This window comes from Larus michahellis, chromosome 6 (genome assembly GCF_964199755.1).
Source record: "Larus michahellis chromosome 6, bLarMic1.1, whole genome shotgun sequence".
NCBI classification, from domain to species: domain Eukaryota; kingdom Metazoa; phylum Chordata; class Aves; order Charadriiformes; family Laridae; genus Larus; species Larus michahellis.
In genome coordinates this window covers 2289935-2308104 of record NC_133901.1, presented here as the reverse complement: position 1 = coordinate 2308104, position 18170 = coordinate 2289935, and the positions used below count along the sequence as shown (strand labels likewise).

Sequence of the window (18170 nt, the reverse complement as noted above, 5' to 3'; positions counted from 1 at the left end):
ATGAAATAAAACAATCATGTATACAAATAGAAGCCAACATTTAACACAAATATTTTAGGTTGTGTTTTCCTTAAAGCATGCTTTTTCTGTTATTTATGGAAGGACTCTTCAGCTTTAATTATCGGTTACAGTTATTTCCTCATGCTTCTTCAATGCTGTAGGTTTTGCTATTGGCATGCCTGTCTGTGAATTTGACATGGTTAAGGATCCGGAAGTACAAGACTTCAGAAGAAATATTCTTAATGTTTGTAAAGAAGCAGTGGATCTTCGAGATGCCAATGCACCGCATAGTAGAGCGTTATATGTCTGTCCTCCAAATGTAGAGTCTTCGTCTGAGCTACCCAAACACATATACAATAAACTAGATAAAGGTAAGGTAAATATTTGGAGTAGGGTTTTTTCAGTGATTGAAATCAGAGTACAGCTGGTGGCTTAGGTAAATCACTGTTTTACATACTGTATTTAGCATGCTATAGCAATATCTTACACCTTAACTTATTGAGAATAACTTTCTTGATAGAATGTAGATTCAAAAGGAAGAAAACAATTTAAAATTACAGTTTTTGCTATTCTCATAACTAAATCTTGAAGTATAACCTGGTAAATAGAGGTGATTCTTTATAGTGGGCAGAAATAGCTTGCTAGCTTTGCATTTTTCTTTTCTCTGACACTCAGAAATCTGGAGTTAAATGGTGCTAAATCACTGAGTTATCTTGCAGTCCTCATGAAACAGGCACCGCTGTTTTCTTGAAGGCTGAAGTGTCAGTATTACGTGGTTAATATATCCTTAACCTCAAGGAGTAGAACTCTGAATTTACACTGGAGTCAAAAATAAACTGAGCGCACGTAGTTCCTTGCAGAAGTTATAAACCCTCTGTCAGTTTGGGCTATGAATCTTGTCTACATCTTCTTTCAGTAGTATTGTCAGCTGTTCTTGGGGGGAGAAGTTGCTTGTTTGGGGGGTTTTGGGGTTGGTTGTTTGTTTTTATTTATTTTGAAACTGTATTGAAAATGATAGGCCTAACTTTATTTTACATTTATTCTAGGGCAAATCATAGTGGTGATATGGGTAATTGTCTCGCCAAACAATGATAAGCAGAAATACACCTTAAAAATCAATCATGACTGTGTGCCTGAGCAAGTTATTGCTGAAGCAATTAGGAAGAAAACACGAAGTATGTTGCTGTCATCTGAACAACTGAAACTTTGCGTCTTGGAGTACCAGGGGAAATACATTTTAAAAGTGTGTGGCTGTGATGAATACTTGCTAGAAAAATATCCGCTGAGCCAGTATAAGGTGAGTAACATAATGGATTTATTTTGAAGTATGCTAAAATAATCCAAATTTGAGGGAGAAGTGATCAATTTTATGACTGGCTTTCTTTTTCATTACTCTAATCCAAACACAGGAAGTAAAAATGTGTGCATCTTGAAACTAATCGGCTAATGCACGAGTGTGGTGTGCATATTTGTTGCTGTGTGTGCTTCAAAAGAGAGAGGGGGAGAACAGTTAATTTAAACTAGAATTTTTATCCCTAGTGTAATCTTTCTTCTTTGCCCCTAACATTAGTGATAAATCAGTGGTAGGTACTTCCAGAAATATCCTAGATTTCTGATGGCAAGAGGTGAGTTAGGCTTGAATTGGGGTTGTTGTAATACAAAAGGAAACTTGATGGGATATTAAATTATGAAGCAACCATTGCTACAGTGAATTTTGTCCCTTTCCCCTTTAGGGGTGGAAAAAAATATAAACAACCTATTTGTTTTCCTGTTACCTACATCTTTACATTTTTTTCATCTTATTAAAGGAGCGATAAACTTCCAGCACTACACAAATCATCGTTAAATCTTTCTTGTGGCTGTCTGTCCTCCGTTGCCTGAGTTCTGTTAGTGCCGAGTGTGAGACAGAAGAGCATCTGAGCAGCCCTGTCTGGAGCAGACGACAATGTTGCCCTGTAGATTTCCTGACAGACTGCTGCTGCTTCCTCTTTGAGGAATGTATTGTTGTAATAAACAGCTTCCATTCCTTCATCTGAAATGGTTGACGATCTGCTCTCCAGAGCAATGGGGGAGAGAAGGGGGGTGGGGGATCCTGAATAATCGGAAAAGCAGCTCTGTTCTGTGGGAGCTGGGGAACAAGTGCAGGCATACATGAATAATTTCACACAGTCATCTTGAGATCAAACACTAGACCTATTTGATCTAGAGTGGTTTCTTCAGAAGTATCTGGTATGCCTTTACTGTGCTGCGAAAGAGCTTGCTAATTACGCTCCAGGGCTGGACCTGTCTTTGTGTTGTATTTTGTGGTACGGTTGCCAGATTAATGCTGTCGGCACTCAGTCCTCAACAGACACTGTACAGCCTTACAGCCAGAGTCTGCTGGAATTGGTGCTGAGCTGGAGGTAGTACGCACAACTGAACCAAAACCGAGTGTGTCTGACATTTTTCTTGTGCTTTCTGCCTATTACTGGGAATCTGAGTGGCCTGGGCCAGGTCTGCACAGCAGTGTACAGCAGCATGCTGGGCACAACCAGGTAAACTGCCTCCAGGAACAGCTCGGATCTGGAAGCACAACAGTCCGCTTTGTTTGCGCTGCACAGCGCCGGAACTAAGGAGCACTACAAGAAACCTGACCGGTCATTTTGTCATCTCTGTTCTCTGTCTCCAGTTCAACCTCCCACTGTCGTAGATGTTGTTCATATCTCAAAATCTGTATGAAGCGCTACCATGTGATCCTACCTAACAACATATTTAAACTGTTGGATGTTACAACTATAAACGCTGTGAAGTGTGTACATACAGGGACAATGATAAGCTCTTTAAAATTGTTTTTCTTTTAGATCTTCCTCAATATTTTTAGGTACAGATTACCAAGAGTGTACACTCTGAAAACATACTGAATTTTGGTTTTGTTTTCTTGCAGTACATAAGAAGCTGTATAATGCTTGGTCGCATGCCCAACCTGATGCTGATGGCTAAGGAAAGCCTGTACACCCAGCTACCGCTGGACACCTTTACAATGCCGTCTTATTCCAGGCGTATCTCTACAGCTACACCCTACATGAATGGAGAAGCTACAGCCAAATCCCTCTGGACTATAAATAGTGCTCTCAGAATAAGAATTCTCTGTGCAACCTACGTAAATGTGAACATTAGAGACATTGACAAGGTAAGGCAAGGACCCTTATATAAGGTTTTCAGCAGCTCACGATTTCCTTGAGTTTTCTGTGTCTGCATTGGAATAAGAGGTGTTATTTAACATGTTAGAAAATCAGATGACTTTGTTATTGAAATTTAAGCACTGGATTCTAAAAAACAGAGCTATGTGTAGCATCTGAAAAGTTCTGTGTACTGCTTAAAAGGCGTGAGTTGTGGTATTTAGCTAAATATTCTGCCTGATAGGAGTAGAACTCATTTTGCATACTTCATTGCAGCCGAGTATGTAATGGATAGAACAAACCCCATGTTGTTACTTATATTCTAAATAATTATTATGTCTAAGAATGTATTGCAGTAATGGGGAATACTTTTGATGAGGGGATGCTGGATAGTGTGCTGCTATCTTTGTTTTTAAAAAGGGAGGCATGGGAAGATCAAGGAGAAAAGGCAGGTAGGGTTCAGTCCCATTGAAGTCATACTACAAGCCTGGCAAACTTTCTCGGAACTTGTTCAGTCTTTTCTTTCACTGTAGCTTGGCACAGGATGAATTGAAAATGAAGTCCAGGCTTTTTTAGAGTTCATTTCAAGTTTATTATTGTATTTTTAAGAACTAGTTTTGCAATCAATGGGAATAAAGACCATTTATTTTCTAGAAGGTTGTGCTTACGTACTGTGCTTCACAGGTTGCAGAGCATGAATCAGTTTGGCTTGGGGAGTGGTGGGGCTGTTTAGTTTTCAGATTTGGTCTTGTTTTTTACTTGATGGAAATTAAGGGGTAATATGTTGTAATCATAGTACATGTTGATAGCAGTGAAGAAACTTGTTTATAGTAACATTTCAAAGATAGTACTAATGTTACCATTGTTTTCAGATTTATGTTAGAACAGGTATCTACCATGGAGGGGAACCTTTGTGTGACAATGTGAATACTCAGAGGGTACCTTGTTCTAATCCCAGGTAAGCCAAGTACTTGAACGGCTATAGAGAACCTGACTTCCAGGGCATCATAAACGATAGCACTGAAGGAGTAAAGGCTCGACTTAGCCATTTTTCAGATAGAGCTCCTTGCCAGGAATTCCTTAAGTTTTTTAGTCCTTAAGTCCAATTGCCTTAAGTTTTTAAAGAACATTGTTACCTGACCCTATATTTATAAATAGAATTAATCTAATTCAAACGCAAGTGTTTTGTCTCATTGCATATAATGGTATAATTTCTTTACTGAATGGATCTGTTTTACACGTGCATTTGTAGTTGCCTCAAACTCCAATATAATTAGCCATTAATAGTGTGAAATCAGCATAACTCTGGGCAGCTGAGCTCTGGTTTTGACTGTGGATCAACAGGAGGTGTTCCAGTTGCAGGTTCAGATTTCACCCTCAGCAGGAGGCAGTGTGGTGTAATGTAACTTGCAAACTTGTTTCAGTGAGGTCGCGTAGTGCCTGCCAAAGCAGAACCGCTGAGTGCAGAGATGGGTATCGTTTGCTAACATGGAAGTCACTGCCAGCTCTGGGCTGATTATGTTCACGAGATTTGACCTACCATGAATATTATCTGGAAAAATAAATCACATGAACTTAAAAGTGCCGTTAGCGTGCAGAAAGAAGCTTTATATTAGCATATGTAAACATATTGAGAAAAAGTAGCTAAAATATGTTGAATTTCTGCCTGTAACTTTGACTAACGAGGTGTGAAATTTCAGCATCTGCTAGGATAAGATGCAAAGTATGTGTTAAGAAGTCATTCTTGACATGCATTTTCTGCGCTTTGAGAGTTTCAAAATATATTAATATTTTTGTCTGTATGTTTTCTATTAAGGTGTAATAATAAGACGGCCTAATAATATATGTACTTACTGAAAAATAGCCTCTCCCTTTGAGTGTCTCCAAAGGTAGCTACACTTGAAGTGATAGTTTAACTGAGAGAGAAAATCTTCTTGGAAAATTGGTGAAGGTTGTGGCTTGAAAACATGGATATAATCACACAGACCTGTATTATATGAAATGAACACATAAGAAAAGTGAATTAAAGTTTATCTGCCAATTTATTCATTCTTAGAGAAGGGCTTGGGCAGTTACTTCTTTGTAAAACTGTTTTAGTAGCTAAAGACACATTGAAAACTTAATGCTGTCCTTGGAAGCTGCAGCCTCTTCCAACTGAGAAAATTCAGCATGGCAATCCATTTAGGAAAACACGCTGTATTCAAAGTTCCTCTTCAAAAGCTCAGTTCTGCCAATTGAGAGATAAAGTTCATGAAAACAACGTGTATTCCTGTAGAACCAATCTGTTCTCTTATTATTATGATAAATAGAATAATATCTGGATTAGGAATATTGCTTTGGATTTTTGTGTGTTATTTCTGTGTTGTATTCCCATCTTGCAGTTATCTCCTTATTTTCTAGCAGTTCAAATTCAGTTGAGTTCTGAAAGCTATGCCACATTTTTCCCACTTTTTTTTTTTCCCTGAATTGAAAAATATTTCACAATAAACCTTACATTAGTGTAGCACATGCAAATCCATTATCTTTAGGTTATACCTACTCTGACACTTGCAGTCAGTAGGCTTTCAAGAGTGAAAGTGAACAAACCTATTACTAAGTTTGCAGGAATTGAAGGTAGCATGACTTTTGAAACAGTGTTGGTGCTAGAAGGCTAATCGGGGAAGCTTCCGTTCCCAGAAGGAGTAGATGTGGTCAAATGCCTGTGGGAGGCCCCTTCTTCGGTAAGAAAGTGTACTCTTTATGCACATACACAGTTTAGGTGGGAATATACCAAATGCTTTTTAGTATAACTGTTGTTTGAATGCAGTTGTCTCCATGCTCTCCTTTAACCTAGTTTCATTCTGCTTTTGAAATCTTACAGGTGGAATGAATGGCTGTTGTATGACATGTACATTCCTGATCTTCCACGTGCTGCTCGGCTCTGCCTTTCTATCTGTTCCGTTAAAGGCCGGAAGGGTGCTAAGGAGGTAAAATGCTTCATGGCTTTAATACACTAACGAACAAAAGCTACTGAACTCAAATTTAGGAAGATGTTTGCTAAATGCTGTCCTGACAACAAGTCTTAGTCCGATGTTTGATTTGAATCTGATTAAAATTGTGTTTTGTGTGTTTCTCTTCTTGTATCTAATTCAGACTACCACTTCTTTGTGATCAGAAATTAAACAACATGGAAAAAAGCTTATCCGTTCAATGCTGTAAATAGTATCTATACTGTATTGCCAGACACAAAGATCACTATTAGTCTTTTGAGGTGCAAGTGCCATTAAACTCGAGTTTCTAAACCCATAAGTTACCTATTTATTAAAAAAAGGCAGTATTTATACTTGAATTTAGAGTTGTTTTTTAAAGTAAAGAAAATTTGTGCTACTCTAGCATCTGATGCAAATATCAGACCACAAATAGTAATTTTTACAAATCTACATATGGCATCTAATTCTAGCTACTGGCATCATTCAGTTCTGGGTTTGAGTGTGTGTCACAGGTACTAGATAATTTTTTTGCCTACAGCCAGATTTACAAATCTTATAGAATCATAGAATGGTTAGAGTTGGAAGGGACCTTAAAGATCAACTAGTCCCACCCCCTGCCCTGGGCAGGGACACCTCCCACCAGCCCAGGTTGCTCCAAGCCCCGTCCAACCTGGCCTTGAACCCCTCCAGGGATGGGGCAGCCACAGCTTCTCTGGGCAACCTGGGCCGGGGGCTCACCACCCTCATCATACTTTTAAAACAAACAAACAAAAAATCTTATGTCCAATCTAAGCCTATTCTCTTTCAATTTATGACTGTTGCTCTTTGTCCTGTCGCTGCAGCCTCTATCTGTCACAAAAACTCTCTCTCCATTATCTTGAGTTATTTTGATATGGGGAAAATGTAAGCATATGTTTGCAAGTATTTTGATACCGTTCTGTAAAATAACTGCCATGACAGTCATTCATAGAAAAATATAGTACAGCTTCCACAACCTGCTTTCAGCTAATCTGGGAATGTAAGAGCTTGCTTTGGGGTGGAAATGTTATCTTCCTTGACTCACTCTGCAGTAATTAATAGATGACACTAAAAATATCATCTTTTAATCTCTTGAAGGAGCATTGTCCATTGGCTTGGGGAAATATAAACATGTTTGATTACACAGACACTCTTGTATCTGGGAAAATGGCTTTGAATCTTTGGGCAGTACCTCATGGGCTGGAGGATTTGTTGAATCCTATTGGTGTTACTGGGTCAAATCCAAATAAGGTAAGTATTTGCATGCCAGTTTCCTCTTTAGGAGTACGCTTTCCAAATATGCTGTATTATAGTTGGTATCATTCAACAGAAAAAGTAATTTAAATTCCTTTTATATAGGAAACTCCATGTTTAGAGCTGGAATTTGATTGGTTTAGCAATCCTGTAAAGTTTCCAGATATGACGGTGATCGAAGAACATGCCAATTGGACTATATCCCGTGAACTGGGGTTTAACTACAGCTATGCGGGGCTGGTAAGGCAAACTCCCCTTCCAATGTTAGCTACTAAAATATGAAAGTATTTATTTATTTTACTCGGTAGATTAGTGATAAAGAGAACTGATTATTGTAAAAGCAAGAAATCAATTTTTTGTTTTGTGTTTAGCAAATATGAGTAATATATTCCCATTTCTTTGTATTACCAATAAGCTGACCTAATGCTTCACTGACCAACCAAAACACCTCAAAGAGAAACTGTCTAACTGCAAACTGATAGGGCCTTTTTGACATTTTTATATCAGTAATTCAGATGTCTAAACTACTGTAGTTTAACTTTGGAAAAGTTGTGATTCTCCTGCAATGATACTTTCTTTATTTTGTTGCAGTTTCATGTCTACAGGTAGGCTTTCCTTTGTAACCTAAAGGTGCTTATAACTCTTTACTGGCTGTTTAATGGGTTAGGTATGACCATAAGTACAGGGAATTCTAAGGGAATTGGTTAGCATACACGTGAGTGTAGTCCTTTATCTCTTCTCTTCCATGAAAAAAATCTGTGTGTTGACAATTGGCTTTTTGGTGAGGTTTGGAGCTTTCTTAAAAGCGCGTTTTGGATAATTGAAAGGAGAAAAAAAGAAAAGCAGTAAAGCTAAAAATGCTATGTATTTGAAGACAAGGCTGTGACATCAGTTGATATGTCTTACATTTTCTTCTGGAGGCTGATTCAAAGACTTGAGAGTTTCCCCAAGGGAGCTTTGTGCTCTGTGAGAAGAGTTTCGGGGTGGAAAGTTTCGCTGTGCCAAAAAGTGCGTAGGTGTCAGTAAGCTTCCAGTTTGGGAATTCTGGTTATATTTATAACAGTCCCATCTCAACATCTCCTAAACAAAGGCTTGTAGGCATTTGATTTCTCTTAATACTCTACAAGAAGCCCATCATACAGTGGCATATCTGCTTGTGATATGTATTGTGACTGAGCAGTGCTGCGGGGCTCTTAAGTGCTTAAGGACAGCTGGCCTCTTGGTAAATAACATTCCTTTGCTATAACACAGCCTGTTACCTGGCCTTATATATGCTCAACTCTGTTCCATCTGTAGGCAAAAATAGAAAATGGTGAGGTTAATAAGCTCTTACTTGAGTGACAAAGTAATGATCAACTCACACTTTATAATTAAAAAAAAAAAAACAAACCAACAAACTGAGGTAGGATGAAGTCTCAAATTCTAGTCTGTTGCTTTTTGTGATAATCCTTGCAATACCATAGAAGAAGGTCATAGTGGTTAAATATGGAGAAAGCCTGTTTACACCAATGACTAAGTTGACAGGGAAACAAACTATCAGTGCTTTAGTCTCTCTTTCTCGTTGTTCATGCCGCTTTTCTTTCAACCCTCCTTGTTGTCTGCCAAAAATCCTCTTGTTACTTATCCTCTCTTAAATCATATTTCATTAAATGCTTGGTAAGTTTGAACATCACTATTATCTCTTCGTATTGTATTTGTCCCCTTTATCTCTTAATGTGTGGTATCTTCAGGTCCAAAGCCAAACTTCCTGTATTCAGATACTGTGCGTATTTATAGCTGTTTGTAATATTAACTACATTTAGGGAGTTAAAAGGCAATGTGTTGTTACTCATTCAAAAATCAGATACTAGTTTAGTGTGTAGCATTGGCCATGTCTGAAAGAGGTAAAAAATGCTTGTCTGAAATGGTCAAAATCAGCAAAGCAGTCACTGAGGTATGATTTCTATATAAATGTTTTTGTTATGATACCAAGAACATAACTTTTTATGGTTTAACCTTGAAATGCATTACACTGCATTTAAAATCAATTAATACATACTTATGAGATCATTTATAGGTCCATTAATATCTCGAATATGAAAGAATTTTCAAATATTAAATCTAATTTACTGTCCCACAATTCATAGAATTTCACGTTTTTGGTGTTGACCGCAACAGGATAAATGCATTTTCCTTCTGGGCTTGACCTAAACTATGATCTTTCTGACCCACTATGCAGGTACATTTTATACTTTTTTGACTTTCACTTACTCTTTAGGATGACTTTTTCAGAATCAAGTTGAATATGTACAGTAAATCACTTGTTCAATATCAACTATTTGATCTTATGGCAGGAGTAGGGTGATTATAAAGTAATTTATCCATTAGTTTCCTTATAGAATGACTCTGGCTTTGCTACTTGCACTGTATCCGTTACCATAATATTTAAGAATGTGTTCTAGAAATTTTCCTGTGCCACATAGAGAGTAGTCCTGAATAATTGCCCCCTACTGCTAAGTCCAGTCCATGTACTTCGGAACAGTAATAAAAAAAAAACCATGTTGGTGCACTAAGATCTCAGACTATCACACGAACAGGGCAAGGTGCGAAAAATCCTCTGAGTTGGTTGATTCATACAATATATTCTTGTCCCATGTGACAGTAGTGAACCTATTGTGAGAATACACAATTTATGTAACTGAAGATAAATGTAAAGTAGAAAACTTTCAGTCTGGAGCAGATATCCTGTGGTATAACCTAGCAACTGCTTCTGTATTTGTGCATATTCTTAGAAATAACTCCACTTCCCCTTTTAAAGGGTGCATTGATCTCCTACCTGGAAATTTCAGATTGTTCTTTTCTTCAGCTTTTTTTTTTTTTTAAAGCTAGATGCCTTGCAAAGACTTTCTGTAAAGGACCTGTAGATATTTCTTGCTTCAAAGTACGAGTTCAACCAGTTGAAAATTTCCATCAACAAAACTGGCTGACAAAGCTCAGTTCATTCTTGCTTATTGTCGTCTTTAATGTGTTCAGTAGGAATTGCCTAGGGAGGGAGGAGAACAAGAGGTCAAACACTGGTTCTACAGCTTAAACAATTTGAACTTGCGAAAGAGTTGATCTTTCTCTTTTTGTAGTAGTAGATATCATACAAGTGTGAAAATGTGAGTTCGCTATAACTGTTCAACTCTTGCAGAATTTTTGGGATGGCTTCATTTTAAGTGTCAAAACTTGTTTGTTACAATTGTATTTTATACTAAAGGCAATAATAGAAGCTGCTTAAGATTTCTTATTTGCAGTGCAATTGATTCTGTAGTTGAAACCTCGGAAACGGCATCATTTTGTGTGTTGCTTTGCAAAAAACACATTCAATGAAATAAATGGAAAGTGTAGGAGAAAAATTGAACTTGGCGTGTGAGCTGTGAAAAATCAAGTAGTACTAGTTTCAATACCGCTACCATTTGTCTAAGCTGGTTCTATTAAATGGCTAAAATTAATTTCAGCAAGTACCAATTCTGTTTTCTGTGCGTTTTGGGGAATATCTTACACTAATTCTGGTTGATGTTTTCCTGTCGTCTTGTTACTCAGGCTTTCCTACAGTGTTCTACCTTTTATTTACCTGGCTTCATCCCCATACTCTGCTTTTTCAGTTCTGATTCTTTTTCACTCCTTTAAGCAGCTCTCAGCAGTCTCAAAACTGGAGACAGAAATGACCAGTTTCATTTTGTGCTGCATTCTGTTGTTCATCAGATGTCAACCGCTGCTATTTCTCTACACAGCTGATTTAGTTGGAACATACCTCCTCTTGTCCCAGTAGTGACTAAATAAAAGCTGTTGTAGAAATCAAAGGCATAGTTTTTCCTCTCTCTGTTTTTAAATCTAAAGTCCTCAGTGATAACAAAATGAAACAAGATAGTATTGCATGACATAGGCTATAAGTGTTGCTATGCTGTTAAAATACTTCATGTATATCATATGACAACAGAAAAAAATATGTGGAGGGTTGATGGACCGCTTTCTTTCTCCGCAGAGTAACAGAATAGCTAGAGATAATGAATTAAGAGAAAGCGACAAGGAGCAACTGCGAGCCATATGTACACGAGATCCTTTGTCTGAAATCACTGAGCAAGAGAAGGACTTCCTCTGGAGCCACAGGTATTTAAAAACAAAAACCAAACCAAAGAAAAACCCATTTGTTGGCACAGTCGAACTTCATCCCATTTGCTCCAGATTTGTTGTGATTGTCTTGGGTTTTGCTCCCTTTCTTCTGTATTGTTGGGCTTGGCATTTAGAGAAGGTTTTTAAAGCACTCTGCATTGTATGTCTTGGTGCATAAGGCCATGGAGAAAAAGTTGTTGAATTAGTTTGTTTTCCCCCTTACTGCGATCTTACCTTCATGCATGGTTCCTGACACCACCTTATGGTATCAATCGGATTCTGCTGACAAAGGAAGAAAAAGGTGCAAGACTGAGGGGACATAATAGATGGTTATCAAAGCAAAAATGCCATTTTGTACATACAACTTTTTTCTCTTTCGCAGACACTATTGCGTGAATACTCCAGAAATTCTGCCCAAATTACTTTTGTCTGTTAAATGGAATTCTAGAGATGAAGTGGCACAGGTAACATATAGCACTGAATTAGCTTTAAGTTTTGAAGAAGATTTAAGATATGCTGTTTTAAAGAAAACTTCTGGAAGTTAAAAACATGTTATGTGTGCATGATGCATTGAATGAGAACTTAGATGATTCAAGGTGCCACTACAATTGACTGATCAGACTGGTCCATAGTTCTTGTTCTTTAGCTCAGTCTGAGTCTTAAGATTTCCTCTTGGTGGCATTAGTTGAATCCCTGTTATGTTGCTGATTTGTCAATTATGGTTAAATGCGATGTTTTGTTTTCATTCTTTTTATAGTGGATAAAATAACAAAGTCAGCTGGCAACTAATGCCAAATGGTTTGTTGAGAGAGGACTGGCGAGTAAACAGCTTCTACTTGGATGCAGTTTTTGTCTGACGATACCTTCTAATGGCTGTGCGTTCGAACTTCTTCCTAATCAATGCAAATGTGTAACGTGCTTGGACTTCTTGTCCACAGATGTACTGTTTGGTGAAAGATTGGCCTCCAATCAAGCCAGAGCAAGCAATGGAGCTTTTGGACTGTAATTATCCAGATCCAATGGTGCGAGCTTTTGCAGTTCGGTGTCTAGAGAAGTACTTGACAGATGACAAACTGTCTCAGTACTTAATCCAGCTAGTACAGGTATATAACGTGTTTGGGTATACGTCATGTCTTGTGTATATTCAATAATCACAGAGGCTTAAAATACAGCAAAAGTTAAGATGATGTGAAAAAGAGGTCATCAAAAGTACCTGTTTGCATTGCGGATTATTGTTAGGAGGAGGATATGAAATGTAGTTCATTTTCTGTAGTGCTGTGGTTTTGCTTGTTATTAAATGCCAGGATTTTGCAGAGATGCAGAACTGTTCTACCGACTGGAACAGGCAGCTATTTCAGCTGTCCTAACATATGGGAAAGTATGAGCAGAACCATCTTCTCAAAATTTTGAGCAAGTTGAGGCCAAAATATTTGGTAACAGTAAAGGAAGCATCAGACGGGAAGTTCCTGAAATAGAGGCAGCCAATGCACTGTTAGCAGATGTCATTCAAATCCTAACACATGCAAATATTAATACCAAGAGCAGTCGTTCTACAAAATTTAACATAGAACACAGATTGCTTTTTGTTGACTTGCCTTTAATCTGTATATTGTTCATAGAGATACTAACTGCAGATGACTTTTTTTATTTTCTCTTTATCCTTAACTAGGTTCTGAAATATGAACAGTATTTAGATAATCAGCTTGTGCGATTTTTACTCAAGAAGGCACTGACCAATCAAAGGATAGGACACTTCTTCTTTTGGCATTTAAAGTAAGCTTAATATCATGCTAAGGGGTGGTGGGACTCCTATTAGCTGTAAATAATTAGTTGGTCTAAAGGCTTGGCATACTAAATGTCCTTTTTTAGGAAAATATTGCCACTTAAAGTTTGTTTTAGATTCATTAAGAGCTTGAATGCGTAGTTTGTTAATAGAAGTCATCCCTTACAGTTTCAAAAGCTAGTTAATAATAGATACATAGCCTTCTACTTCTAAAAGGAGGGTAGAGTAGGACAGCTGGAAGCCTCCCATACTGTTAGCTGTTTACAGCTTGGACAGACTTCTGCTGTTGGAAATTTATTTTTTTTATGCCAGATCTCTCACCAGTCTTTTCCAGAAAATTATAGAAACAGTTGAGGCCTAAAGAAAGCTGCCCAATTTGATCAGATAAGGCTTTGAAAAATAACTGTTGATGCGTGCTTATTAAAGACTTTATAGAGCTCGATAGCCAAAATATCTGTGTTCTTCCTTACCAAGTATAAAATGGACTTCTGTAATTGAGAAGGCTGAGCATAAATCAGCCTACAGTAATACTGAATTCTAGCTAAGTCTCACCTAAAAATGCTGTTCTAAGACAGTATGATCAGACACAGAAATAGAAGCAAGGAATCTTTGTGCTTTCAGTTTTCTACTTTCCTTGGTAATCATCAAGGATAATGAAATAAGTTGCCTGATCAGCTTGTTTGAGGGGATGTATTTTAGGTAAGAACAAGGAAACTAGAGGGGCCACAGCCTGGGATTGGCTAAATGAGAAAATAGGAGTCAAAAATGAAACAGGTTAGCTTTGCTCTCAGCAAAGAAACCTGGAACTTGAGTTGAAAGCTTGAGGTTTACTACAGAGTTTCTGGGAAGCATGGATTTTGAATAAAGGCAAGGGGTGGAAAAGGACAGGACAGAGCAAGAAAGAGTGGGGGGAAAGCCTATACACTCTGTGCTGAATTAGTTGTAAAAGGTACTGAAGTCTGATCAATCCAGTCAAAATGAGATGAATTGTGAGAGGTCAATACAAGTTATTTACCTGAAAAGAAGGATCCATAAGCAGCCATCGGGAAGATGTTACAGGTATAGCTTCATTTTTGGCACCTCTAAGTGGTCTTGTCTTTAAGCTATAACCGTTCTTCCTCTCTGTGTAGGTCTGAAATGCACAATAAAACTGTAAGTCAGAGGTTTGGTTTACTTCTGGAGTCCTATTGTCGAGCATGTGGAATGTACCTAAAGCATCTGAGCAGGCAGGTGGAGGCTATGGAGAAGTTGATTAACCTCACAGATATTCTCAAGCAGGAAAAAAAAGATGAGACCCAGAAGGTATTACAAGCTGTCCACATACCAAAACTATTGCTGTTGAGTCACAGGAATTACTTAGAGTTGTGTTTTATTTGATTAACTGGAAAAGTATTAATGCTAACTTCAGTAGATAGTATGTTATCCTAGAAGCTGTAATATTTTCTGCGTGCATTGCTATTGTCTACCTCTTAAGGCAACAAAACTAAAATTAAGGGTTTCAATTTGTGTGATACGTGGCTAAGTGGAGTTGCTGATGTTGGGACTGTGCAAAAGCATGCTTTAAAACCAAAGCTAAAATCTGATACTTACCTTCGTTTACATGCAGTTAGTGTTTTCAAAACCTGAATGTTGTTATTTACCAGGTACAGATGAAGTTTCTTGTTGAACAAATGAGACGGCCAGATTTCATGGATGCTTTACAAGGTTTTATCTCTCCTCTTAATCCTGCGCATCAACTGGGAAATCTTCGGTATTGTCTTCAGTTTTGAATTTTGTCTAGGTGTTTAAAAAACTGCATAGTAATGTTAACATTAGCAATGCTAAGGTTAAATGTTTAACATACTAATTGTTAGTATCTTCAAAGTTAACTGAATAAAATTTGTAGCAGACTAATTTATAAAGAAGGAAGTAGTTCCAGTCTAATGGTTTAACAAATGAGAGAACAAGATGACAGTTATCTGTTCCTTTAAGGTGCTAGGAGTGTTTTCCATTTGGAAGGAAATGTACACAAAGAAGGTATTACCCAGTCTGCAGTCTTTCTTCCGTTTGTAAGGAACACACACTGCCAAAGGAAAATTTACAACATAGCCAGCTCTTCTGGTGGGCTTAGCAAATGGTTAATATTGCATTTACTTATTCCAGTTTGAAGCTGAAAGTAAAAGCGGTTGATTGTCAGTTACTTGTGCATCTTTAGTTTGATACTAGTACAAAGAGTTTGAAGAAAACAGGGAGAACTTAGTAGTGGTACAGAAACATGGTATGACAATCAAATTGTGCCCTTTTCATAGAAATCTTCTCTCTCTTATAGGCTTGAGGAGTGTAGGATAATGTCATCTGCAAAAAGGCCCTTGTGGTTGAACTGGGAAAACCCCGATATTATGTCTGAATTGTTATTTCAGAACAATGAGATAATCTTTAAAAATGGAGACGGTAAGGAAAAATAAGTGTAATCCAAAAGCTACATATCTGTTTATTTTCCTAGCCTACTGTTCAATATTTTCTCTAAGCATATAAAATACATATATTAAAAAAAAAACTTTAAAAAATAATCTCTGGAAAAATTAAGTATGTACAAATTAGTATTTGTCTCAGTCATGTACAAATTTTGTATGTTCTAAGATGCTTGGTCTGTTGTGGTGGAACATGATACTATTTAGTACTTTGGGTTTTTTTACTTGAAAATATCTTCAAGATATTACAGATGTGTAATCTGTAACCCCGTTGTCATGTTTTTATTGTATATTTTTAAACAGCTTTGAAATCGCCACCACAAATTCATGGTCATTCCCAACTATTTAAAATCTGCTTTTCTGTATTGAGCAAAAAAAAAACCCTACACTAAACTCTGCAAGCCTCATTTCCTTTAGATATACTTTTTGGGAGAAAAGTAAATTAAGATGTAACAAAGTGTTCTGGTGTTATGAAATTTGCAATCTCTGTGTATTGACTATTCCAGACTTGCGTCAGGACATGTTGACACTTCAGATAATTAGAATTATGGAAAACATCTGGCAAAATCAGGGTCTTGATCTTCGGTAAGCATTAGAGGTCATTCTCAAGCAATACTGTTCTTAATGGCTTTTGTGTTGGTTTGTTACTAGGGATTTATTACCCTTGGGACAATGGAAGCAATGAAATACTATAAGTCAGCATGCTTGTACACGTTAGAGCGATTTTTAATATTTTTTTTTAGTAACCTTCAGTTAGCTAAACTACTGGATTCTGTAAACATACGATCATATTTGAAAAATACTGAAGGCTCATTCAAGTGGGTAGGAGGGATTTATATCCCAGGAGCTAACACACACTAGCTGTGCTCTGGTCTACTGATGGTATCTGTAGGGTTTGCTTTCAACAAGTTGCCAAACTTGCAGCCCTGTTGAGCCAGTGACTCTTTGTAGCTGGTATCTTCGTTTCAGTACACAAAGTAGGTATTGCCCAGTCTGACGCGTGTGGCTTCTCCACCTCTAGATAGTCTGTGGGTAGAGTAGCTTCTGCAGAATGCAGTTTTGTAATATGTTCAGGTACTGTTCGGAAACTCATTTTGAAGGTCCCATGCTGGTTTTAAATACAAAGTATTGTCTGCTGCTTGTTTACAGTAACCCATGAAATCCTAACATTGGTTTTCAGAATGCTTAGATTCTGTCTCTAGTACTTCACTTTGAATATAGTTGAATAGGTCTCGGTAAATCATGATGAATGCCTTTTTAAGAGTTGTTCCACTGTATTCCCTAAGACCTCCAAGAACATGTTAATAAAATTTTGTCTTAACGTTTTGTCCTGATACAAAGCTGAAGAATGACACTGGTAGATACAGTGGCTGGCATGTTACTGTACTAACACCTGGTACGTTTTTTCCACAAGACTAATGGTAATACACCTATAAAACATTAACACAGATTTTCATATCCTAAAGTAAGTAACAGATGACACCTGATAAGGGTTATCAAAAGTGCCTGGTGCTTTTTGTCTTAAAACTTAACTCTGTTCAAAAAAAAAAAAACCAAACCCAACCCTTTATCTCTCAGGATGTTGCCTTATGGTTGTTTGTCTATTGGTGACTGTGTGGGACTCATCGAGGTGGTGCGGAGCTCTCATACCATCATGCAGATTCAGTGTAAAGGAGGCTTAAAAGGAGCATTGCAGTTCAACAGCCATACATTGCATCAGTGGCTCAAGGACAAGAACAAAGGAGAAATGTGAGATTTCCTGTTGCTTGTTTGTCTTGTTCGTGTGCTCTTTTTGATGGAAACTTCAAGAGAACTAAAGTTCATCAAGTGGGAAACTATGTCCATCTGCTCTCGGTTGTGGTGGTTTTTTTTTCCCTGCCCTTACTTGCCTAGTATTCCTCCTTGTAGCTCTTCTTACTTTGGGTGGTTTTGTGACTTCTTGGTGGTAAAGTTGGAGGTAGAACTATGAAGATGTGGCTTAAGTCTGTATTTTAACAGTAGCTCATCAAAATGAGAACTGCTGGCCTTCAAAAGAGGGACAGTCACTTCAATAGCGTGTTTACTGTCATGTGATCTAACTGTAAGGACTTCTGTTTTCAGAGGATGCTGAATTTCTTCCTGACTTTGATAAAGTGATAAAAAGTCCAGGAACTCGGCTTCATTGAGAGAAGATAGTAGAAGTTGTCCCTTCCTTAATGGGAAGGGGGGGAGAAAAAAAATCTGCACTTTTGTATTACTAGAATACCTGTAGGAAAATGTCTCCTTTCTTTGTTTTCAATAGGTATGATGCAGCTATTGACTTGTTTACACGTTCTTGTGCTGGCTACTGTGTTGCTACCTTTATACTGGGCATTGGTGATCGCCACAATAGTAACATCATGGTAAAAGATGATGGACAAGTAAG

At 37.6% G+C, this 18170-nt stretch overlaps 1 protein-coding gene across 7 annotated transcripts in view; it reads left to right on the top strand.

Moving 5' to 3' along the window:
- Window positions 1-18170, top strand: part of PIK3CA (phosphatidylinositol-4,5-bisphosphate 3-kinase catalytic subunit alpha) — a 40197-nt gene that overhangs the window by 19216 nt on the left and 2811 nt on the right. For 6 of the 7 annotated variants that reach the window (XR_012587450.1, XM_074590335.1, XM_074590336.1 and 3 more), the window contains 17 exons: window positions 162-371; window positions 1047-1297; window positions 2924-3169; window positions 4031-4116; window positions 6019-6124; window positions 7244-7396; window positions 7505-7639; window positions 11406-11530; window positions 11916-11997; window positions 12472-12636; window positions 13203-13306; window positions 14447-14618; window positions 14960-15066; window positions 15625-15746; window positions 16273-16351; window positions 17345-17515; window positions 18048-18165. Coding sequence is in view for 5 of the 7 variants with exons in the window: in XM_074590335.1 (XP_074446436.1) it covers window positions 162-371; window positions 1047-1297; window positions 2924-3169; window positions 4031-4116; window positions 6019-6124; window positions 7244-7396; window positions 7505-7639; window positions 11406-11530; window positions 11916-11997; window positions 12472-12636; window positions 13203-13306; window positions 14447-14618; window positions 14960-15066; window positions 15625-15746; window positions 16273-16351; window positions 17345-17515; window positions 18048-18165 (2432 nt within the window). In the remaining 2 variants the exon portion in view is untranslated. The remainder of the gene's footprint in view (window positions 1-161; window positions 372-1046; window positions 1298-2923; window positions 3170-4030; window positions 4117-6018; window positions 6125-7243; window positions 7397-7504; window positions 7640-11405; window positions 11531-11915; window positions 11998-12471; window positions 12637-13202; window positions 13307-14446; window positions 14619-14959; window positions 15067-15624; window positions 15747-16272; window positions 16352-17344; window positions 17516-18047; window positions 18166-18170) is intronic. The other variant, XR_012587451.1, reaches the window with a different exon arrangement.